This window comes from Oncorhynchus clarkii, chromosome 22 (assembly GCF_045791955.1).
Source record: "Oncorhynchus clarkii lewisi isolate Uvic-CL-2024 chromosome 22, UVic_Ocla_1.0, whole genome shotgun sequence".
Classification (NCBI taxonomy): domain Eukaryota; kingdom Metazoa; phylum Chordata; class Actinopteri; order Salmoniformes; family Salmonidae; genus Oncorhynchus; species Oncorhynchus clarkii.
In genome coordinates this window covers 46,327,516-46,351,803 of record NC_092168.1, presented here as the reverse complement: position 1 = coordinate 46,351,803, position 24,288 = coordinate 46,327,516, and the positions used below count along the sequence as shown (strand labels likewise).

General features: G+C 46.8%; 1 protein-coding gene across 2 annotated transcripts; it reads left to right on the top strand.

Moving 5' to 3' along the window:
- Positions 1–625: 625 nt before the first annotated feature.
- Positions 626–21,021, top strand: LOC139380975 (ankyrin repeat domain-containing protein 50-like). 2 transcript variants are annotated; one of them, XM_071124180.1, is made up of 4 exons: positions 626–1,906; positions 7,170–7,411; positions 12,529–16,053; positions 16,965–21,021. In XM_071124180.1, the coding sequence occupies exons 1-3, from the start codon at positions 1,491–1,493 to the stop codon at positions 16,035–16,037; spliced, it is 4,167 nt and encodes a 1,388-aa protein (XP_070980281.1). In that variant the 5' UTR covers positions 626–1,490; the 3' UTR covers positions 16,038–16,053; positions 16,965–21,021. The 2 variants fall into 2 exon arrangements, with proteins under 2 accessions (XP_070980281.1, XP_070980280.1); XM_071124179.1 differs by having other exon boundaries at positions 16,916–21,021.
- The last annotated feature ends 3,267 nt before the right edge of the window (positions 21,022–24,288 follow it).

Genomic DNA, 24,288 nt, shown 5'->3' with positions numbered 1-24,288 from the left:
ACAAAACACCTCTCTGAGCCTCGCATGCTTTCCTCACAAAACGTGGAAACAGTCAGAGTACATAAAGGGGCTTTGTCAGCGACCTAGTTAAAGGTTGGTTCCATCCTGATTCCTGCAATAACAGCAGCATGGGTTCTACTTCATCACATCTGTTTAATAATAACCATGTGAGGTGTACTTATACAGGAGTTCTGGAGCTCATTCACAACCTCCCTCCCTCCCCGAGCCAATCGCCTGGACAGGAGGGACCCAGGAGCGGTGTGAAAGCCTCAGTTATAGCATGCTGTTGTGGATGAACTTTGACCCCAAACAAGCAATCCAACTCCTCCTCTCTTTAGATCGCTCACACGTTCCGATATGCTCTCTCTTCTCTTTTCTTTACTCTCCCTCCCTGTCTCTGACTCACAGTTTAAATGCCACTCTGCTTCAATACATGCCCTGACATGCTGAGAAATGGGGGGGAAGAGAGAGGGAGGGAGGGAGGAAGAGAAAGAGAGAGAGAGGTAGGGAGGGAGAGAAAGAGAGAGGGAGGGGGGAAGGGAGAGAGGGGGAGGGAGGGAGGGAGGGAGGGAGGGAGGGAGGGAGGGAGCGAGGGAGGGAGAGGGCGTGTGAAAGAGGAGGGAATTTCATCTGAGCCAACTGTACAGAGAGGGAAGAAACTTTGAGACAAATGTAGGAATCGCAACGAGAGAAAGCAGGACTTTCAGCAGCAGCAGCACGGAGGGAGAACACAAGGATATCTTATCTGGGGTGATCCCTCGTCGCAATCTCTCACGGTCTGACACGCTCTCTGTCTTTCTCTTTTTTCTCTCTCTCTCCCAGACAGAGGAGAGGAGCAGCAGTGTGAAAGAACGAGTCGCTACTGGAACCGCATAGCAGCCGCAGTTCTATTCTACTTTCTATTCATTAACCTTCTCCTTTTATTTCTCACCTGCGGACCCCGGTTGAGATGGTAGAGACACACTGATTGACCTGAGGACCCCGGGTTGATATGGCAGAGACACACTGATTGACCTGAGGACCCCCGGGTTGATATGATAGAGACTCACTGATTGACCTGAGGACCCCCGGGTTGATATGGCAGAGACACACTGATTGACCTGAGGACCCCCGGGTTGATATGGCAGAGACACACTGATTGACCTGAGAACCCCGGGTTGATATGGCAGAGACACACTGATTGACTGGAGGAACCTGTGGAGAGACTAAAGGATCTCACTCCACACACCTGAGTGTCCAGAGGACTGATCCTAGTTGGCCACAGGGTGAAGGATTAAGGGACAAGGATGGTACCTGGAGGATCCACCAGAACACAACATCTGACGCAGAACTTTCGGGAAAGTATCCTGACACTACCAAAGCTATTATCCATATAATAGTCTACAATTGTCCATTCATATCAAAAGCAAAAGTACAAGAGGAACTGGAGAGGGGAGTATGGGACGTTGGATCCGTGGTGGAGTGACTCCTGGTTGGTTCCCAGGGGCCCGATGAGTGGCAGCAGCCATAGCACCAGCCTACTTCGGGGCCGCCGCTTCTACTGCCGGGAATGGGCCCTGGAAAAGCTTGGGCGCTGTCTGGAGGCCAGGTCCACTCCCGGCCGGCCCCCGGGGGTCCTGGTGACTGGGGGGCCCGGGGCAGGGAAGACAGCCCTATGCACAGAGGCAGTATGGCCCACATCGGACGCAGGGCTTGGGTTGGCACCACGCTGTTTGGGGTTTCACTTCTGCCAGCGGGAGGACGGGAGGACCGTGGCGGTGTGGAGGTTTGTCCTGGGCCTGGTGGATCAGCTGAGGGTCAGCCCCCTCCTCCCCCTGGGGTACAGGGACACACTGGACACCCCCTTGGTGGCGACCACCTTGGAGCCCCTACACTGCCAGAGGGACCCGGATGACACCTTCAAAAGGTCTGCACTCTATACCCGTCTATTACTCTCTGGCATTACTAATCAACTTATCTAGACGGCTTTGTGAATCGCTCTGCTCTGATGTGAATTCAATACATGGTCTGCAGAAGCGGATGTGACATTTTCTATAGAGACATTTCAAGGGTTGTCAGACTCAAACATTGAGTCACTCAGATTGATAGAGGGATGAGTACGTCTGAGGGAAAATACCCATTGTTTGATTTGACATAATAGTCACACTTTCACAATAGCATATGAATAGTCATATTAGCATAATGTATTTGGAAAGTGAAATAAATTACACAACCATCAAGCTTCTCCTAGTTAACTCTCCTTGACTTCTTCCTACACATAACAGGGAGTTTACCATTCGGCCATCAGATTTGCTACCATTGCTCCTTATAAGACATATTGCTGCACTCTGTACTCCTCTGTAAACTGGTCATCTCTGTATACCCGTCGCAAGACCCACTGGTTGATGCTTATTTATAAAACCCTCTTAGGCCTCACTCCCCCCATCTGAGATATCTACTGTAGCCCTCATCCTCCACCTACAACACCCGTTCTGCCAGTCTCATTGTTAAAGGTCCCCAAAGCACCCACATCCCTGGGTCACTCGTCTTTTCAGTTCGCTGCAGCTAGCGACCGGAACGAGCTGCAGCAAAACACTCAAACTAGACAGTTTTATCTCAATCTCTCTTCCTTCAAAGACTCAAACATGGACACTCTTACTGACAGTTGTCGCTGCTTTGCATGATATATTGTTGTCTCTACCTTCTTGCCCTTTGTGCTGTTCGCTGTGCCCAATCATTTTTTTGTACCATGTTTTGTGCTCCTACCATGTTGTGCTGCTGCCATGTTGTGTTGCTATCATGTTGTTCTCATGTTGTGATGCTACCATGCTGTGTTGTCATGTGTTGCTGCCTTGCTATGTTGTCGTCTTATAGGTTTCTCTTTATGTACTGTTGTGTTGTCTCTCTTGTCGTGATGTGTGTTTTGTCCTATATATATATTTGTATTTATCTGTATTATTTTTTTTAAATCCCAGCCCCCATCCCCACAGGAGACCTTTTGCCTTTTGGTATAGGTCATTTTAAATAGGAGTTTGTTCTTAACTGACTTAACTGACTTGTTCTTAACTTAACTGACTTGCCTAGTTAAATAAAGGTTAAATAAAAATGGCATTGACATTCAGATTCTATTTACACTGTACTTCTAAAAGCCTGTCACTGCTAGTGCTGCTCAGTCAAACAAAGAGGGCCAAAAGCACCACAGAAAAAAAAAAGCTAGTGATTGTCTCGCTTCCTTGGTTTATTTATTTATTTATTTCTCCCCTAATAATACAGGCCATTCAACGCTCTCACAATGGCCCTCCAGTATGAATGAATGCTACAATGCTATTTACGACACGTCCTTTCAGAAAAAAAAGAACAAAGACATGAAAAATGCGTTCCCTCGAGTCGCAAAGACGAAGTCGTTGGTACCGCTTGGTGAGGTCGCCATTCTTACGAGGACCCTCTCTGTCTGTCTGCTGCTGTCGTGCTGACTCTGGGGACGGTTGTGGACGGCGGAGGAACGCTCACGCTCTCCCTCTCTGTTTGCTGTGTTTCTGGTGTGAAGTATAGGGCTACATTCCACATTCCCCTGACCCATAGCCTGGAGGGAGCTGTGTGCATTCGGAGCCTGAGTGAGAGAAAGTGGCTGCGGTTGAGCCACTGTCATGTGAACACTGTCAGAGGAAACACGAGCTTGGAGTGACGGTGAAAGCATATACAGAGGATCCTTGAATTTGAACAGATTCTAGCTGTAGCCATTAGCATCGTTAACACCATATAAATGCTAGCTGTAGCCATTAGAGTCGTTAACACCATATACATGCTAGCTGTAGCCATTAGAGTCATTAACACCATATAAATGCTAGCTGTAGCCATTAGAGTCGTTAACACCATACAAATGCTAGCTGTAGCCATTAGAGTCGTTAACACCATATAAATGCTAGCTGTAGCCATTAGAGTCATTAAAACCATATAAATGCTAGCTGTAGCCATTAGAGTCGTTAACACCATATAAATGCTAGCTGTAGCCATTAGAGTCGTTAAAACCATATAAATGCTAGCTGTAGCCATTAGTCGTTAACACCATAGAAATGCTAGCTGTAGCCATTAGCATTGTTAGCACAATATAAATGCTAGCTGTAGCCATTAGCATCATTAACGCCATATAAATGCTAGCTGTAGCCATTGGAGTCATTAACACCATATAAATGCTAGCTGTTGCCATTAGCATCATTAATGCCATATAAATGCTAGCTGTAGCCATTAGAGTCATTAACACCATATAAATGCTAGCTGTAGCCATTAGCATCATTAGCACGATATAAATGCTAGCTGTAGCCATTAGCATCGTTAACACCATATAAATGCTAGCTGTAGCCATTAGAGTCATTAACACCATATAAATGCTAGCTGTAGCCATTAGCATTGTTAGCGCGATATAACTGCTAGCTGTAGACATTAGAGTCGTTAACACCATATAAATGCTAGCTGTAGCCATTAGCATTGTTAGCACGATATAAATGCTAGCTGTAGCCATTAGAGTCATTAACTCCATATAAATGCTAGCGGTAGCCATTAGCATCATTAACGCCATATAAATGCTAGCTGTAGCCATTAGAGTCGTTAACACCATATACATGCTAGCTGTAGCCATTAGAGTTGTTAACACCATATAAATGCTAGCTGTAGACATTAGAGTCATTAACACCATATAAATGCTAGCTGTAGCCATTAGAGTCATTAACGCCATATAAATGCTAGCTGTAGCCATTAGAGTCATTAACGGCATAAAAATGCTAGCTGTAGCCATTAGAGTCATTAACACCATATAAATGCTAGCTGTAGCCATTAGAGTCATTAACACCATATAAATGCTAGCTGTAGCCATTAGAGTCATTAACACCATATAAATGCTAGCTGTAGCCATTAGAGTCATTAACACTATATAAATGCTAGCTGTAGCCATTAGAGTTGTTATCAACATATAACAACCCGCTTAGCTTACACTGTACAATCACAGCAGGGCTGTGGGTTCAAAGGTCAGCCTTCGGGCCAGTGCCACGATGACAGGATGGAGCAGGAAGCCCTGGGTCAATTAAAGGGTCATTAACCTGATTCTGTGCACACACAACGTGCGTGCGCTCACATACACAGGGTGTGCTCCACTAGTATATCATAAGTGTGATAAAGCTCGTGACCTAAATGGTTTAGACTGGAGACTGCGTTCACATCCCCTCTCTCAATAGGCACTAAGTGCTTTTACATAAAACTTGAGCTTTAGTGTATTGTTCAGCGTGAGTAGTGGGGGTGGGAGGGGGAGGGGGAGGGGGGGGGGGGGGGGGGGGGGGGGGAGTACGGCAGACTTTTTCAATTGTGTTCACTAGACTATATCTTACATTTACATTAGCTGACACCTTCCTTTGGATACTTCTAAGAGAGATCATTGAAGCGTAGGAGTGTTACTCCGTTGTTGAATGTTTGTGAATGACCAAGGCTGTTATTCAGGCCTCTCTGTGAATTAGTACCTTCTTTTCTTTTTTTCAACACAGTCTCAACCAATCAAACACTTTATATACAGTACATGTGGTTCCAAAACGTTTCAACGTGTCACATCGTTAGATGTCTGCTGCATCGTGTTGTACTGTACTGCCAGATGTGAGGCGCTAAAACAACGCACAGCACCGTCGTGTCATCGCCCCCATACACACACACACACACACACACACACAGTACACATATACACACACACACACACACACACACACAGTACACATATACACACACACACACACACACACACACACACACACACAGTACACATATACACACACACACACACACACACACACACACACACACACACACACACACACACACACACACACACTACACACAGTACACACATACACACACTATACACACTATACACACACACACACACACACACACACACACACACACACACACACACACACACATACACTGCATGGATGTAACATGGCCTAGGTATGGTGTGAAGCCACCCTCCGGTCCCAGAGGACTCTATTGAACCCTGTATACTGTAGAGGTGTCCTGTCCAGGTGTGTCTGTTGTTACTCTGCTGTAGTTAGTACATCTACTGTGTATGTTGTTACTATGCTGTAGTTAGTACATCTACTGTCTGTTGTTACTATGCTATAGTTAGTAAATCTACTGTGTCTGTTGTTACTCTGCTGTAGTTAGTACATCTACTGTCTGTTGTTACTATGCTGTAGTTAGTACATCTACTGTGTCTGTTGTTACTATGCTGTAGTTAGTAAATCTACTCCTGTAGAACAGGGCTTTTGATAAGAATGTTATAAGAGGGCTGGCAGAGACTATAGACCTGTCTGTCTGTGTGTGTGTGTGTGTGTGTGTGTCTGTGTGTGTGTGTGTGCGTGTGTGTGTGTGTGTGTGTGTCTGTGTATGTGTGTGTGTGTGTGTGTGTGTGTGTGTGCCCAGGGCGGTACAGGAAATCCCAGGGCTTCTTTAGACCTGAGTCACTGGATCACTCTACCCAGGCCTAGGGAGACAGGGTTCAGGGAGTGAGACTGGGTGAGGGAGTTGAACCAGGGCGAGTGGGGCTGAAAGGCTTGCCTGAGCAGGACAGATGTAACACCCATAGCCCTGGTGAATGTAGAAGCTGTTTCCTCAGGAGAGAAAAAACACAGTTCTGTTCTACCTTTACGACACCAGCTTTCACTGTGTTTCATTACAGTGGCTTCAACCATGGACATTCGTGTTCAGACAGTTCAGTCACTGAACAATGCAATTATGTATATTACTACAGCTAGTTTGGGTGGCAGGTAGCCTAGTGGTTAGAGTGTAGAGGAGGCAGGTAGCCTAGTGGTTAGAGTGTAGAGGAGGCAGGTAACCTAGTGGTTAGAGTGTAGGGGTAGCAGGTAGCCTAGTGGTTAGAGTGTAGAGGAGGCAGGTAGCCTAGTGGTTAGAGCGTTGGGCCAGTAACCGAAAAGTTGCTAGATCGAATCCCCGAGCTGACAAGGTAAATATCTGTCGCTCTGCCCCTGAACAAGGCAGTTAACATGCTGTTCCTCGGCCGTCATTGAAAATAAGAATTTGTTCTTAACTGACTTGTCTAGTTTAAATGAAGGTAAAAAAAACATCTGATCTGTTAATTTACCACGTGTGATGAAATACCAGCTACATTCCTCTCTCTCTCTCTCTCTCAGGGCAGTGTTATTGCCTTTGCTGGGCCTCCCTCCCCCAGGGCAGCCCTTGTTTCTGGTTGTGGACTCCCTGGACTCTGGGTTTGAGTATGGGGCCGGTGAGGGGTCATGCAGTGCTGGGGCTCCAGGGAGGAACAGCTCTATCTCAGAGCTCCTGTCCAGCCACCAGCACCTCTTCCCCAGCTGGCTGCTCCTGGTCTGCTCTGTCCGCAGACAGAACAAGGCTGTGTGTAAGATGTTCTCAGGTATGTGTGGACTGTCTTCCTTTGTGTGTTCTACACACATATCAATCACATTTATTTGATAAAGCCCAGACATCTGCTGTACAGAAACCCAGCCTAAAACCCCTAACAGCAAGCAATGCAGGTGTAAATATTCCTCTCAAGTGCTGAACAAATCAAAAATAGATTTAACATTTGAGATTCTTCAAAGTAGCCACCCTTTGCCTTGATGGCAGCTTTGCACACTCTTGGCATTCTCTCGACCAGCTTCACCTGGAATGCTTTTCCAACAGTCTTGAAGAAGTTTCCACATATGGACATGTGTTGGGTCATTGTCCTGTTGAAAAACAAATGATAGTCCTACTAAGTGTGCCTTGAATTTTAAATAAATCACAGACAGTGTCTCCAGCAAAGCATCCCCACAGCATCACACCTCCTCCATGCTTCACCGTGGGAACTACACATGCAGAGATCAAGACATGGTAGTTGGAACCAAAAATCTCTTGGCCTAAGTAAGTCTCTTTTTCTTATTGGTGTCCTTTAATAGTGGTTTCTTTGCAGCAATTTGATCATGAAGGCCTGATTCACGTAGTCTCCTCTGAACAGTTGAGGTAACTCTGGGTCTTCCTTTCCTGTGGCGGTCCTCATGAGAGCCAGTTTCATCATAGCGCTTGATGGTTTTTTTGCGACTGCACTTGAAAAAACTTTAAAAGTTCCTGAAATGTTCCGCATTGACTGACCTTCATGTCTTAAAGTAATAATGGAAGGTCGTTTCTCTTTGCTCATTTGAGCCGTTCTTGCCATAATATGGACTTGGTCTTTTACCAAATAGTGCTATCTTCTGTATAGCCCCCTACCTTGTCACAACACAACTGATTGACTCAAATGCATTAAGATGGAAAGACATTACACAGATGAACTTTTAACAATGTTACTACTTGATTCAATATGTGTTATTCCATAGTTTTCATGTCTATTATTCTACAATGTTGAAAATAGTCAAACAAATTAAGAAAAACCCTTGAATGAGTAGGTGTGTCCAAACTTTTGACTGGCACTGTATATGGAGTGAGTTGGCTTGTGTTTGAAAGCACCACCTCAGGCTGCTACCCAGACCGGTTGAATTAGTATTATGCTTTTGTAAACATGAAACAAAGATGTCTGCCACCATTCTTGCCAATACACAGCCTAACATGGTTGTTTACTGTAAACGTGATTAGAACAGCTGTAGTGCCCTTAGGCTCATCAGCTGACAGAGTCTATATGTTTTCAACATGGACAATATCTCATATCAGGCTTTTCTGCTAGGCTTTTCAGTTGTACAACTGAATGCCTTCCAACTGAATGCCCTCTGAATCAGAGAGGTGCGGTGGGCTGCCTTAATCAGAATCCACATCTTTACTCCTGGGTGGCGCAGTGGTTAAGGACGCTGTACTGCAGTGCCAGCTGTGCCACCAGAGACCCTGGGTTCGTGCCCAGGCTCTGTCGTAACCGGCCGCGACCGGGAGGTCTGTGGGGCGATGCACAATTGGCCTAGCGTCGTCCGGGTTAGGGAGGGTTTGGCCTTGTCTCATCGCGCACCAGCGACTCCTGTGGCGGGCCGGGCGCAGTGCGCGCTAACCAAGGTTGCCAGGTGCACGGTGTTTCCTCCGACACATTGGTGCGGCTGGCTTCCGGGTTGGATGGCGCTGTGTTAAGAAGCAGTGCGGCTTGGTTGGGTTGTGTATCGGAGGACGCATGACTTTCAACCTTCGTCTCTCCCGAGCCCATATGGGAGTTGTAGCGATGAGACAAGATAGTAGCTACTAAAACAATTGGATACCATGAAATTGGGGAGAAAAAAAAAAAAAAGAATCCACACCTTTAGCGCCCGGATGACAGATTTGTACCATGTCAGCTCGGGGATTCGATCCAGCAACCTTTCGGCTACTGGCCCAATGCCCTAACCACTAGAGTACCTGCCGCCCCAAGCATATAACATGGACGATATCTCAAGTCAGGCTTTTCTACAAGCCTATAGCATGGACAATATCTCAAGTCAGGCTTTTCTACAAGCCTATAGCATGGATAATATCTCAAGTCAGGCTTTTCTACAAGCCTATAGCATGGACAATATCTCAAGTCAGGCTTTTCTACAAAAGGTCAACAAAACCAAAATACATTTGAATGTCATTAGAATGTGGGTAGTGTTAGAAAATGCGAATTTTAATCAACTGTGGCGTGATCATGAACAAAGCAGCGAGGGGACCAGCCATTGTATTCCTGTCCTTGTCAGGCGTGCTGAATGCCAGTTCTTACTGCCCACACAGCACTACATTAATTTTAACAAAGCACAGATACCCCACACTCTCGTAATCACAGGGTGGGTGACATCTGAAGACGTCCGTTCTGGAGAGGAGAGAGAGACTCTATTTCCAACACAATCCTGCTCATTACTGTTAAATACTGTAGCCCTCTGACACCAACACAATCCTGCTCAACACTGTTAAATACTGTAGCCCTCTGACACCAACACAATCCTGCTCAACACTGTTAAATACTGTAGCCTTCTGACACCAACACAATCCTGCTCAACACTGTTAAATACTGTAGCCCTCTGACACCAACACAATCCTGCTCAACACTGTTAAATACTGTAGCCTTCTGACACCAATCCAAGACAATGACCCAAAACACACCTCCAGGCTTTGTAAGGGCTATTTGACCAAGAAGGAGAGTGATGGAGTGCTGCATCAGATGACCTGGCCTCCACAATTACTCGACCTAAATCCCAATTGAGATGGTTTCCGATGAGTTATATTGCAGAATGAAGGAAAAGCAGCCAACAAGTGCTCAGCATATGTGGGAACTCATTCAAGACGGTTGGAAAAGCATCAAGGCAAAGGGTGCTTACTTTGAAGATTCTAAAATCTGAAATACATTTTGATTTGTTTAAAATCTTTTTTAGTTACTACATTATTCCATTTGGGTTATTTCATAGTTTTGATGTCTTTACTATTAGTCTACAATGTAGAACATAGTAAAAATAAAGAAAACTCTTGAATGAGTAGGTGTGTCCAAACTGTTGACTGGTACTGTATATATACACACTACATGAACAAATGTATGTGGACACCTGCTCGTTGAATATCTCATTCCGAAATCATGGGCTTTAATAACCCAAATAACCCATTTCATGAAGCTCCCGACGTACAGTTCTGGTGCTGACATTGTTTCCAGAGGCAGTATGGAACTCGGTCTTGTTGGAAAAGTGGTATCCTATGACTGGGCCTCAGTTGAAAGTCACTGAGCTCTTCCGTACGGGCCATTCTACTGTCAATGTTTGTCTATGGAGATTGCATGGCTGTGTGCTCAATTTTATACACCTGTCAGCAACAGGTGTGGCTGAAATAGCCTGTCTGCGTACTTATGTATATATAGTGTATATTTGAAGTCAGAGGTTTACATACACTTAGGTTGGAGTCATTAAAACCCGTTTTTCAACCACTCCACAAATGTATTGTTAACAAACTATAGTTTTGGCAAGTCGGTCAGGACATCTACTTTGTGCATGACACAAGTAATTTTTCCAACAATTGTTTACAGACAGATTATTTCACTTATAATTCACTGTATCACAATTCTAGTGGGTCAGAAGTTTACATACACTAAGTTGACTGTGCCTCTAAACAGCTTGGAAAATTCCAGAAAATTAGGTCATGGCTTTAGAAGCTTCTGATAGGCTAGTTGACATCATTTGAGTTAATTGGAGGTGTACCTGTGGATGTATTTCAAGGCTTACCTTCAAACTCAGTGCCTCTTTGCTTGACATCATGGGAAAATCAAAAGAAATCAGCCAAGACCTCAGAAAAAAAAATGTAGACCACAAGTCTGGTTCCTTCTTGGGAGCAATTTCCAAACACCACGTTCATATGTACAAACAATAGTACGCAAGTATAAACACCATGAGACCACGCAGCCATCATACCACTCAGGAAGGAGACGCGTTCTGTCTCCTAGAGATGAACGTACTTTGGTGCGAAAAGTGCAAATCAATCCCAGAACAACAGCAAACGACCTTGTGAAGATGCTGAAGGAAACAGGTACAAAGTATCTATATCCACAGTAAAACGAGTCCTACATCGACATAAACTGAAAGGCCGCTCAGCAAGGAAGAAGCCACTGCTCCAAACCGCCATAAAACTGCACATGGAGACAAAGATCTTACTTTTTGGAGAAATGTCCTCTGGTCTGATGAAACACAAATAGAACTGTTTGGCCATAATGACCATCGTTATGTTTAGAGGAAAAAGGGGGAGTCTTGCAAGACAAAGAACACCATCCCAACTGTGAAGCACAGGGGTAGCAGCATCATGTTGTGGGGTTGATTTGCTGCAGGAGGGACTGGTGCACTTCACAAAATAGATGGCATCATGAGTATGGAAAAGTTTGTGGATATATTGAAGCAACATCTCAAGACAGTCAGGAAGTTAAAGCTTGGTCGCAAATGGGTCTTCCAAATGGATAATGACCCCAAGCATACTTTCAAAGTTGTGTCAAAATGGCTTAAGGACGACAAAGTCAAGGTCATCACAAAGCCCTGACCTCAATCCTATAGAACATTTGTGGGCAGAACTGAAAAAGCGTGTGCGAGCAAGGAGGCCTGCAATCCTGACTCAGTTACACCAGCTCTGTCAGGAGGAATGGGCCAACATTCACCCAACTTATTGTGGGAATCTTGTGGAAGGCTACCCAAAATGTTTGACCCAAGTTAAACAATTTGAAGGCAATGCTACCAAATACTAATTGAGTGTATGTAAACTTCTAACCCACTGGGAATGTGATGAAAGAAATAAAAGCTGAAATTTCACGTTCTTAAAATAAAGTGGTGATCCTAACTGACCTGAGACAGGGAATTTTTACTAGGATTAAATGTCAGCAAACGTGAAAAACTGAGTTTAAATGTATTTGGCTAAGGTGTATGTCAACTTCCGACATCAATTGTATCCCTCTGGCCTGACAGCAGTTCAATGCTACCCCATACACATAATACACCTGTCTTTGCAGGGAAGTACAATACCTCTTCCTAAAACAGAAAAATAATTTAAGTGAGTTTCAATAAGTCTCTCTCTCCTCTCGCTCTCTCTCTCTCTCTCCTCCAGGTTTCCGTAAGCTGTGTCTGGATGACCTGCGGAAGCCGGCGCCAGTGCGTGACGTGCAGCAGTACATCTTGCGGAGGCTGGACCAGGAAGGGGCGCTCCGCCGTCAGCTGACCCCCGAGACAGCCGACATGCTCAACCTGCTGCACATCAAGAGTGGCTGCTGCTTCCTGTTTCTGGAACGCGTTCTAGACGGCGTGGCGGGGGCCTTGGTGGGTCTCCGGGAGATCCGAGACATCCCCGGGACCCTCAACGGCCTCTACCTGTGGCTCTGCCAGAGACTCTTCCCCAGGTGCCTGTTCCTTGAGGTTAGGCCCCTCCTCAACGCCCTCCTGGCCTCCCCTAGGCCCTTCACCACCCAGGAGATCTACACAGCCACCTGGACCCAGGACATGTCCCTCAGCCCTATGGACTTCCAGAGCAGGCTGAAGGCTCTGTCTACGCTGCTCATCGACGGGCCGGGAGGCAGCAAGCTTCTGTTCCATGCTAGTTTTGCAGAGTGGCTGACGGACGTGAAGTATTGCACCCAGAAGTATCTGTGTAGCGTGTCTGAGGGACACACCATGCTGGCCATGGCTCTCACCCTGCGCGCCCCACACCTTAACACAGAGGACACCTGTCAGATGGGCTCGCACCTGATCAGCTCAGGCATGCACAAGGACAAACCTGCCCTCCTGGCTCTATGGCTGTTGTGGGCAGATGTGGCCCCTCTGGCTAGCTCCTCATACCCCTCTTCCCCTGCCTCTCAGCCCCCTGTCCTGGTCAAGCAGGAGGTCCTCCAACTGCTGATGAAGAGTGGGGTGTTCCCTCCCTCTTGCGCCCCAGACAGAGGCCCCAACATGGGGGTACACTGTGCAGGACAAGGGGGGACCATCATCCGGCGGGTGCTGGAGAGGCAGGACTCAATGAGGATGCTCTTGGACAGCGGGGTCAGTGTGAACCGGACCGACCCCACAGACGGACGCACCCTGCTGGCCAGGGCGGCTCACGCAGGCTCAGCCGACGTTGCCATCCTGCTCTTGTCCCGAGGGGCTGACCCTTTGATCAGTGACCACCAGGGCCAGACACCCCTGACGCTGTCTGCCAGGCAGGGCCATGTTAAGGTGCTGGGAATGCTGCTGGACTGGGCCAGGGGTCAGCAGCCAGAGGCCGCCGTGAGTATGGTGGAACACGCGGACAGCGAGGGCTGGACAGCCTTGCGGTCTGCGGCCTGGGGGGGTCACACTGAGGCAGTGCACCTGCTGCTAGATGCGGGGGCGGACGTGGACGGGTGTGATGCGGAGGGCCGGTCGGCGCTGAGGGCGGCAGCCTGGGGGGGTCATGAGGAGATCCTCCTCACACTGCTGGACTACAGAGCGCAGGTGGACATGGCAGACCGGGAGGGCCGCACGCCGCTGATCGCTGCCGCCTACATGGGACACAGGGAGGCAGTAGAGATCCTGCTAGACCACTGTGCGGAGGTCGACTTGGCCGATGGAGACGGACGTACTGCCTTGTCCGTGGCTGCCCTCTGTGTGCCCACAGCAGCCGGGGTCAAGGGTTATGGAGACGTGGCCAGCCTGCTGTTGGAGAGAGGGGCTGACCCGGGGCACAGGGACCGGAATGGGATGACCCCTCTGCTGCTGGCGGCGTATGAAGGTCACGAGGAGGTGGTAGAACTGTTATTAGAAGCTGGGGCCGACGTAGACGAGAGCGCCGGGCCACATGCCGCCGCCGCTTCTGCTGCTGTCACCCCACTGTTGGCGGCAGCCGCCATGGGCCATACTAAGACGGTGGGCAGGGTGCTGTTCTGGGGCGCCTCGGTGGATAGCATCGATGGGGAGGGTCGTACAGCTCTGAGCCTGGCAGCAGCACAGGGCAGCGTGGAGGTGGTCAGAGCTCTCCTGGACCGAGGGCTGGATGAGAACCATAAAGATGATCTGGGCTGGACCCCGCTGCACGCCGCCGCCTGCGAGGGCCACCGGGGGATATGTGCCATCCTGATGGAGAGTGGGAGCATGGCACGTGTCGGAGAGATGGACATCGAGGGACGGACGCCCCTCATCTTGGCTGCGCAGGAGGGCCACTGTGGCACGGTGAGGCTGCTGCTGGACCACCGTTCACCCATTGACCACCGGGCGTACGACGGCCACTCTGCGCTGAGCGCCGCCGCCCTGGAGGACCACGCTGAGGTGATGGAGCTACTGATGAGGCGCGGCACCGACACGGATGTACGGGACGCAGAGGGCCGTCCGCTGCTCTACCTCCTGGTTCTGGAGGGACATCTGGACATGGCTGCCCTCCTCATAGAGAAAGGGGGCGTTCCCTTGGAGTCCCGGGACATGGAGGGGCGTACGGCGCTGCACGTGGCCACCTGGCAGGGCAACCTGGAGGCGGTGGGGCTGCTGGTGAGCCATGGGGCGGACCCTAACGCCCAGGATGGGGAGGGACGACCCCCCCTGCACTCTGTAGCCTGGCGGGGTCATGTGGCGCCTGGTCGTCTGCTCCTGGAGGTCAGGGGGATCAACGTGGATCTGGCCTGTAGACAGCAGGGGGCCACTGCACTGAGCATCGCGGCTCAGGAGGGCCACGCCAACATCGTTGCCATGCTACTGGAGGGAGGGGCCAACCCGGACCACATAGACAAGTACGGCCGCAGCCCCGTCAAGGTAGCCGGAAAGCGGGGCCACTTCACCATCGTCAGGATGCTGGAGAGCTACGGAGCCAAACCGTACTCAAGCCTTCTGCCCCAATCGAATACCCGGTCGCCCAAGTCATCCACTGTGAAGAGCCTGTACTCAACCTGCTCAGAGAGTAACGAGGCTAGCGTCTCCACCTCCTCAGCCTCGGCCTCCTGCTCCCCAGGCTCCACAGCCGAGCACTTCCACTCCATCCAGAGCTCCCAGACATCCTCCTCCACAGCCCACTCCCTGGCCACGGTGCAGACCGTCCCCGCTGACAGCCTGTCTTTCACCCAGCAGATCCAGCAGCACTCCCTCCCCCGCAGCCGATTTGGCCATTCCACCCTGCCTCCGCCAGACTCCGCTCATGGCAGCCTGCACAGCAGCAGCCGCAGGGCCCAATGCCCTAAGGCCAGCCCTCCTCCACCCACCCTCTGCACAGTCACGGCCATGGTACATGACTCTGAGCAGCCTTGCAAAGGCTACCCATTAGGATTCGACTATCCCAGTAAACACAAACCCCCCAGCCTGATCCAGGAGGAGAGGTCTCAGTACGAAGGGGGGAGGTGGAACTCTGTTATGGCTTCTCTAGGGGTGACGCCTGGACAAGATGGCCCCAAAAACAGGAACTGTCTCCCTATGGGCTACCCTTACGAGCTCCAGAACCCGGCCCAGAGAGAGACACGGGAGGAGAACCAGAAGATGTCTATAAAGTCCAGTAGTGCCTTATCTCCTCCCTGCATGGTGGTCATGACGACCACGGACCCCCAGCTCAACCTGAAACAGGCCATCAAGCTGCAATTTGAAGGGCCCACCAGCGCTGCCTTATACAAAAGAGAGACGCCCCTGTGAACTACGGACACCTACGGTGAGTACCTGTCTATCACAGAAGAAAGAGGAAAGAAGAAGAAAGGGAGTAGACAAAGTTTAACACTAGCATTAAGGAAAGGGACTAAGGGACCCAGGTGTGTAGGCAATCATTCATTGTGTGAGTCTTTAGTAGAAGCTGAGTGTAGAGTGCTGTTATGTCAGAAATCAATTCTCACTAACCTCCTACTCAAAAGCAGACGTTATCTGAACTCCAGTTGGCCGTACTTTCTGTCCATTTGGTCCATTTTTTATTTGATCGTATTGATCTTCCCCACAGTGAAAGTCAAGTCTGCAGTAGTATTATGTAAAACCAGAATTATGTCAAATCAGAATTGGTCAATTACACGTGGCCTCTCAAGGATGGCACGTCCCAAACCATGAAACCAGCAGCCACTGTGGCCTGTCATCAGTGTCCTGTCGGCATAGTCCTGTCATCAGTGTCCTGTCATCAGTGTCCTGTCGGCATAGTCCTGTCATCAGTGTCCTGTCGGCAGTGTCCTGTCGGCAGTGTCCTGTCGGCAGTGTCCTGTCGGCATAGTCCTGTCATCAGTGTCCTGTCGGCAGTGTCCTGTCGGCAGTGTCCTGTCGGCAGTGTCCTGTCGGCATAGTCCTGTCATCAGTGTCCTGTCATCAGTGTCCTGTCGGCAGTGTCCTATCGGCAGTGTCCTGTCATCAGTGTCCTGTCAACAGTGTCCTGTCGGCAGTGTCCTGTCGGCAGTGTCCTATCGGCAGTGTCCTGTCATCAGTGTCCTATCGGCAGTGTCCTATCGGCAGTGTCCTGTCAGCAGTATCCTGTCCTTTCATGTGGTATATTTTTTGAGGAATGTTTGGAATTTTAATGACAGCATTCTCTGTTTTAGGTTCTAAGTGGACGAGGTACATTTTCACAGTGAATAATGGCTCTTACAGGGCAGATGATCTCTCCGCTCCACCCTCTGGTCATCCCACCCTCTCCGCACCACTCTCAGCAGAGACGATGAGAGAGGAAGGGATCTCTCCACTCCACCCTCTGGTCATCCCACCCTCTCCACTCCACTCTCAGCAGAGAAGATGAGAGAGGAAGGGATCTCTCCACTCCACCCTCTGGTCATCCCACCCTCTCCACTCCACTCTCAGCAGAGAAGATGAGAGAGGAAGGGATCTCTCCACTCCACCCTCTGGTCGTCCCACCCTCTCCGCTCCACTCTCAGCAGAGAATATGAGAGAGGAAGGGATCTCTCCACTCCACCCTCTGGTCGTCCCACCCTCTCCGCTCCACTCTCAGCAGAGAAGATGAGAGAGGAAGGGATCTCTCCACTCCACCCTCTGGTCGTCCCACCCAAGGCTGTAACTAGGGTTTTGAGTTTAAGTTTGGTTCTGGAAGGGTGAAGCTCATTACCTTGAAATGCTATTTGGAGAACAACACATCATTAACCCCTCGGCTGCTTCATTCAACTCAGGCCATCTGCAAACACCTAGCCCATTAGCTATACAGTTGTAATGTCGTACCTCTGAAAGGGGGGAGATATGAGAAATGATTCACACTGACACGTAGCATCAGCGACAAACTGAAAACGTCTGACATTTTTAGAGTTGTGTTGGTTGCATTTTAATGTTGGACGATATGGAAGATAGGCCATGTGGAGACGTTCATATTTATTTTTTGCTTGTTCGATAAGGGCTAGTACAGATTTTCTCACGGGGCCCCTGACCCCAAGTTTGGGAACGACTGTACTAACCCCTCTGTCTGCTTACTCTCTGTCTGCCTCCTCTTCTTCTTTCTCCTGAATGCATTGTAGTCTGCCTCAGCCTCACCACTGAGTTCCACATCACTGTCTGTCTCAGTAGCCTGCTCTCTGTAAAGTAAAGTTACTATGAAAACTTAGTAGCCTATTTTTTGCTCCTATTGAGGTAGGCTTTGTTTAATGTTAGCTTCTTACTTCATCTTTTTAGCTGGCTCAGTAATACTGGCCAGACACCTTCAACGTTACTGCCGGCAGACTGACAGATCTATAAGACAATTTATCAGTTGTGCCCTCATTCTCTGACAGACGGTTTTTGTTTGTTTGTCTTTAGACACAACAGGAGTCACGGGACTGTTCTATCATGGCCAGAGACAGAGACAGAGACAGACCAGAGACAGACCAGAGACAGACACAGGCCAGAGATGGAGACAGACCAGAGACAGACCAGAGACTGAGACAGAGACAGACCAGAGACAGACCAGAGACAGAGACAGAGACAGACCAGAGATGGAGACAGACCAGAGACAGACCAGAGACAGACCAGAGACAGAGACAGACCAGAGACAGAGACAGACCAGAGACAGACCAGAGACAGACCAGAGACAGAGACAGACCAGAGACAGAGACAGACCAGAGAAAGAACAGAGACAGAGACAGACCAGAGACAGACCAGAGACAGAGAGAGACCAGAGAAAGAACAGAGACAGACCAGAGACAGAGACAGACCAGAGACAGACCAGTGATAGAGACAGCTCTGTGACACACACATACTTGTCCCCTTTAGAAAGAAAGCCCTTATTGAGTCACCTCTGGTTTAAGGCTGTATCTCTGTAGGCCCAACACAAGGCTGTGGGTTTCACCAGGGTTTGATACTTAACCAATCATTAATGGACTTCTTCAGAAGCAGAAACCAAACATTTCTACTCTACGATCAAAAGCCTTCATCAAATCCACCACAGTGGTGCAATAGAGTAACATACTCTAATGAAAGGGCTCTTACTCAGACAAGACTAAACGGGTAAGAAAACCCACAACAACCCACTCTCACGGGACTTAAGATTGGTTTTTATGCCGGAGCTCTTTTTCACACCCCTTTTTGTTTTAAAAGCAATGATTATACTGTCTGTATGAGGGCACTTACACTATGTATACAAAAGTATGTGGACACCCCTTCAAATGAGCTATTTCAGCCACACCCGTTGTTGACAGGTGTATAAAATCGAGCACACAGCCATGCAATCTCCATAGACAAACATTGGCAGTAGAATGGTCTTACTGAAGAGCGAAGTGACTTTCAACGTGGCACCTTCATGGGATGCCACCTTTCCAACAGTCAGTTTGTCATATTTCTGCCCCGGTCAACTGTAAGTGCTGTTATTGTGAAGTGGAAACGTCTAGGAGCAACAACGGCTCAGCCGCGAAGTGGTAGGCCACACAAGCTCACAGAATGGGAACATCGAGTGCAGCAGCGCAAAGAGAGTAAAAATCCTCTGTCCTCGGTTTCACATCTCACTACTGAGTTCCAAACTGCCTCTGGAAGCAACATCAGCACAAGAACTGTTAGTCGGGGACTTCAGCAGTGTCACACACAAGCCTAAGATCACTGTGCGTAACGCCAAACATTGGCTGGAGTGGTGTAAAGCTCGCCGACATTGGACTCTGGAGCAGTGGAAACGTGTTCTCTGTAGTGATGAATCACGGTTCACCATCTGGCAGTCCGACGGACAGATCTGGAATTGGAATGCAGACTGTGAGCCAGGCCTAATCGCCCAACATCAGTGCCTGACCTCACTAATGCTCTTGTGGCTGAATGGAAACAAGTCCCCACAGCAATGTTCCATCATCTAGTGGAAAGCCTTCCCAGAATAGTGGAGGCTGTTATAGCAGCAAAGGGGGACCAACTCCATATTAATGCCCATGATTTTGGAATGAGATGTTAGACGAGCAGGTGTCCACATACTTTTGTTCATGTAGTGTGTCATGCCTTGATCTTTGTCTTTACTCTGACTAATGTTTTGAACCTGGGACATGGCAGGTATTGTGTTTTCCAGCTTGGATTCTGTCAACAATTATCTATGGCTGGCCAAGTCGAACAAATCAGCAGAAAACACAACTGACCTGCCAAGGCCAGACCTGGCCTACAGTCAGCGGAAAACACAACTGGCCTGCCAAAGCCTGACCTAACCTACAGTCAGTAACGCTGTTCAAATTCTGCTGGGTTTAGACATAAACCAACCAGCAGGCTCAATACTCTAACACACTGAATGACACTGTTGGAATGGACTGCTAATGATGACTTGAAACATAAATACAGAAAATAGATTAGAAAGACAGAGAAGATAGATTAGAAAGACAGAGAAGATAGATTAGAAAGAGAGAGAAAATAGATTAGAAAAACAGAGAAAATAGATTAGAAAGACAGAAAAAATAGATTAGAAAGACAGAGAAGATATGTTAGAAAGACAGAGAAGATATGTTAGAAAGACAGAGAAGATATGTTAGAAAGACAGAGAAGATATGTTAGAAAGACAGAGAAGATATGTTAGAAAAGACAGAGAAAATATGTTAGAAAAGACAGAGAAAATATGTTAGAAAAGACAGAGAAAATATGTTAGAAAAGACAGAGAAAATATGTTAGAAAGACAGAGAAGATAGATCAGAAAGCGAGAGGAGATAGATCAGAAAGAGAGAGAAGCAGGGATTGTGTAGCTAGCAATTAATAAAAAATAATGATCCGGCCTAATTACTTCCCTTTGTTTTTGTTAGTATTTTTCATCTTGTTCATATTTAACGGTATAATGGCGTGATTAAAATTGCAGAAGTGCCGTAATTAATAGCAAGCACTGCTTGTGGTGGTGTGCCTTCATTTGTTCATTTGTGTGTGTGTGTGTGTGTGTGTATGTGCGTGCGTGCGTGCGTGCGTGCGTGTGTGCGCGCCCGTGGAAAGAGTCTGAGGTGTAAAAGATAGATTGTTTATGTGACACAGACAGAGATGAAAAGAGACAAAGGTTGCTCACAGGCCAACTACCATCAGGTCAGGAAAACTCAGCTGCCAGTGAGAATGAAAGAAAGAGAGAACGAAAGGCCTCGATTTCAACTAACCTAACGCAATGGTAAATCTAAGCGCGGGTGGTAGTGCTATAGGTTCAAGGATGCATCAGAATTGTTTGTTTTTTTGTTGCTATTTTTAGTATCACACGTATCGGTGCACGTGTTGACGTTGGTGAAATGAATAAACAACTTTGAAGAATATACAACTTCAAATCAAAGTTTATTTGTCACGTTCGCGGAAGACAGTGAAATGCTTTACTTACAGGCTCTAACCAACAGTGCAATTTTTAAGTAAAAAATAAGGTATTAGGTGAACAATAAATAAGTAAAGAAATAAAAACAACAGTAAAAAGACAGTGAAAAATAACAGTAGAGAGGCTATATACAGTAGTGAGGCTATATACAGTAGAGAGGCTATATACAGTAGATAGGCTATATACAGTAGAGAGGCTATATACAGTAGATAGGCTATATATAGTAGAGAGGCTATATACAGTAGAGAGGCTATATACAGTAGATAGGCTATATACAGTAGAGAGGCTATATACAGTAGAGAGGCTATATACAGTAGAGAGGCTGTATACAGTAGAGAGGCTGTATACAGTAGAGAGACTACATACAGTAGAGAGACTACATACAGTAGAGAGGCTATATACAGTAGAGAGGCTATATACAGTATGGGGGCTATATACAGTAGAGAGGCTATATACAGTAGAGGGGCTATATACAGTAGAGGCCATATACAGTAGAGGCTATATACAGTAGAGAGGCTATATACAGTAGAGGGTCTATATACAGTAGAGGCCATATACAGTAGAGGCTATATACAGTAGAGAGGCTATATACAGTAGAGAGGCTACATACAGTAGAGAGGCTATATACAGTAGAGAGGCTATATACAGTAGAGAGGCTATATAGAGTAGAGAGGCTATATACAGTAGAGAGGTTATATACAGTAGATAGGCTATATACAGTAGATAGGCTATATACAGTAGTGAGGCTATATACAGTAGAGAGGTTATATACAGTAGATAGGCTATATACAGTAGAGAGGCTATATACAGTAGAGAGGCTATATACAGTAGAGAGGTTATATACAGTAGATAGGCTATATACAGTAGAGAGGCTATATACAGTAGTGAGGCTATATACAGTAGAGGCTCTATACAGTAGAGAGGCTATATACAGTATAGAGGTTATATACAGTAGATAGGCTATATACAGTAGAGAGGCTATATACAGTAGTGAGGCTATATACAGTAGAGAGGCTATATACAGTAGAGAGGCTATATACAGTAGAGAGGCTATATACAGTAGTGAGGCTATATACAGTAGTGAGGCTATATACAGTAGTGAGGCTGTATACAGTAGAGAGACTATATACAGTAGAGAGGCTATATACAGTAGAGAGGCTATATACAGTAGTGAGGCTATATACAGTAGTGAGGCTATATACAGTAGAGAGGTTATATACAGTAGATAGGCTATATACAGTAGTGAGGCTGTATACAGTAGAGAGACTATATACAGTAGAGAGGCTATATACAGTAGAGAGGCTATATACAGTAGTGAGGCTATATACAGTAGTGAGGCTATATACAGTAGAGAGGTTATATACAGTAGATAGGCTATATACAGTAGAGAGGCTGTATACAGTAGAGAGACTATATACAGTAGAGAGGCTATATACAGTAGAGAGGCTATATACAGTAGTGAGGCTATATACAGTAGTGAGGCTATATACAGTAGAGAGGTTATATACAGTAGATAGGCTATATACAGTAGAGAGGCTATATACAGTAGATAGGCTATATACAGTAGAGAGGCTATATACAGTAGTGAGGCTATATACAGTAGTGAGGCTATATACAGTAGAGGCTCTATACAGTAGAGAGGCTATATACAGTAGAGAGGCTATATACAGTAGAGAGGCTGTATACAGTAGAGAGACTATATACAGTAGAGAGGCTATATACAGTAGATAGGCTATATACAGTAGAGAGGCTATATACAGTAGAGAGACTACATACAGTAGAGAGGCTATATACAGTAGAGAGGCTATATACAGTATGGGGGCTATATACAGTAGAGAGGCTATATACAGTAGAGGGGCTATATACAGTAGAGAGGCTATATACAGTAGAGATGCTATATACAGTAGAGAGGCTATATACAGTAGAGAGGCTATATACAGTAGAGAGGCTATATACAGTAGATAGGCTATATACAGCAGAGAGGCTATATACAGTAGAGAGGCTATATACAGTAGAGAGGCTACTTACAGTGGTGAGGCTACATACAGTAGAGAGGCTATATACAGTAGAGAGGCTATATACAGTAGTGAGGCTATATACAGTAGAGAGGTTATATACAGTAGATAGGCTATATACAGTAGAGAGGCTATATACAGTAGAGAGGCTATATACAGTAGATAGGCTATATACAGTAGAGAGGCTATATACAGTAGTGAGGCTATATACAGTAGAGAGGTTATATACAGTAGATAGGCTATATACAGTAGAGAGGCTATATACAGTAGAGAGGCTATATACAGTAGAGAGGTTATATACAGTAGATAGGCTATATACAGTAGAGAGGCTATATACAGTAGTGAGGCTATATACAGTAGTGAGGTTATATACACTAGATAGGCTATATACAGTAGAGAGGCTATATACAGTATGGGGGCTATATACAGTAGAGAGGCTATATACAGTAGAGGGGCTATATACAGTAGAGGCCATATACAGTAGAGGCTATATACAGTAGTGAGGCTATATACAGTAGAGGCTCTATACAGTAGAGAGGCTATATACAGTAGTGAGGCTATATACAGTAGAAAGGCTATATACAGTAGAGAGGCTATATACAGTAGAGAGGCTACATACAGTAGAGAGGCTATATACAGTAGAGAGGCTATATACAGTAGTGAGGCTATATACAGTAGAGAGGCTATATACAGTAGAGAGGCTATATACAGTAGAGAGGCTATATACAGTAGAGAGGCTATATACAGTAGAGAGGCTATATACAGTGGTGAGGCTACATACAGTAGAGAGGCTATATACAGTAGAGAGGCTACATACAGTGGAGAGGCTACATACAGTAGAGAGGCTATATACAGTAGAGTGGCTATATACAGTAGTGAGGCTATATACAGCAGAGAGGCTATATACAGTAGAGAGGCTATATACAGTAGAGAGGCTATATACAGTAGTGAGGCTATATACAGTAGAGAGGTTATATACAGTAGATAGGCTATATACAGTAGAGAGGCTATATACAGTAGTGAGGCTATATACAGTAGAGAGGTTATATACAGTAGATAGGCTATATACAGTAGAGAGGCTATATACAGTAGAGAGGCTATATACAGTAGATAGGCTATATACAGTAGAGAGGCTATATACAGTAGTGAGGCTATATACAGTAGAGAGGTTATATACAGTAGATAGGCT

Coding starts and splice junctions, on each gene's coding strand:
- LOC139380975 (XM_071124180.1), top strand. CDS start 1,491: ATGAGTGGCAGCAGCCATAGCACCAGCCTACTTCGGGGCCGCCGCTTC. Junction 1,907..7,169: donor CCGGATGACACCTTCAAAAG/GTCTGCACTCTA, acceptor TCTCTCTCTCAG/GGCAGTGTTATTGCCTTTGC. Junction 7,412..12,528: donor TGTGTGTAAGATGTTCTCAG/GTATGTGTGGAC, acceptor TCTCTCCTCCAG/GTTTCCGTAAGCTGTGTCTG.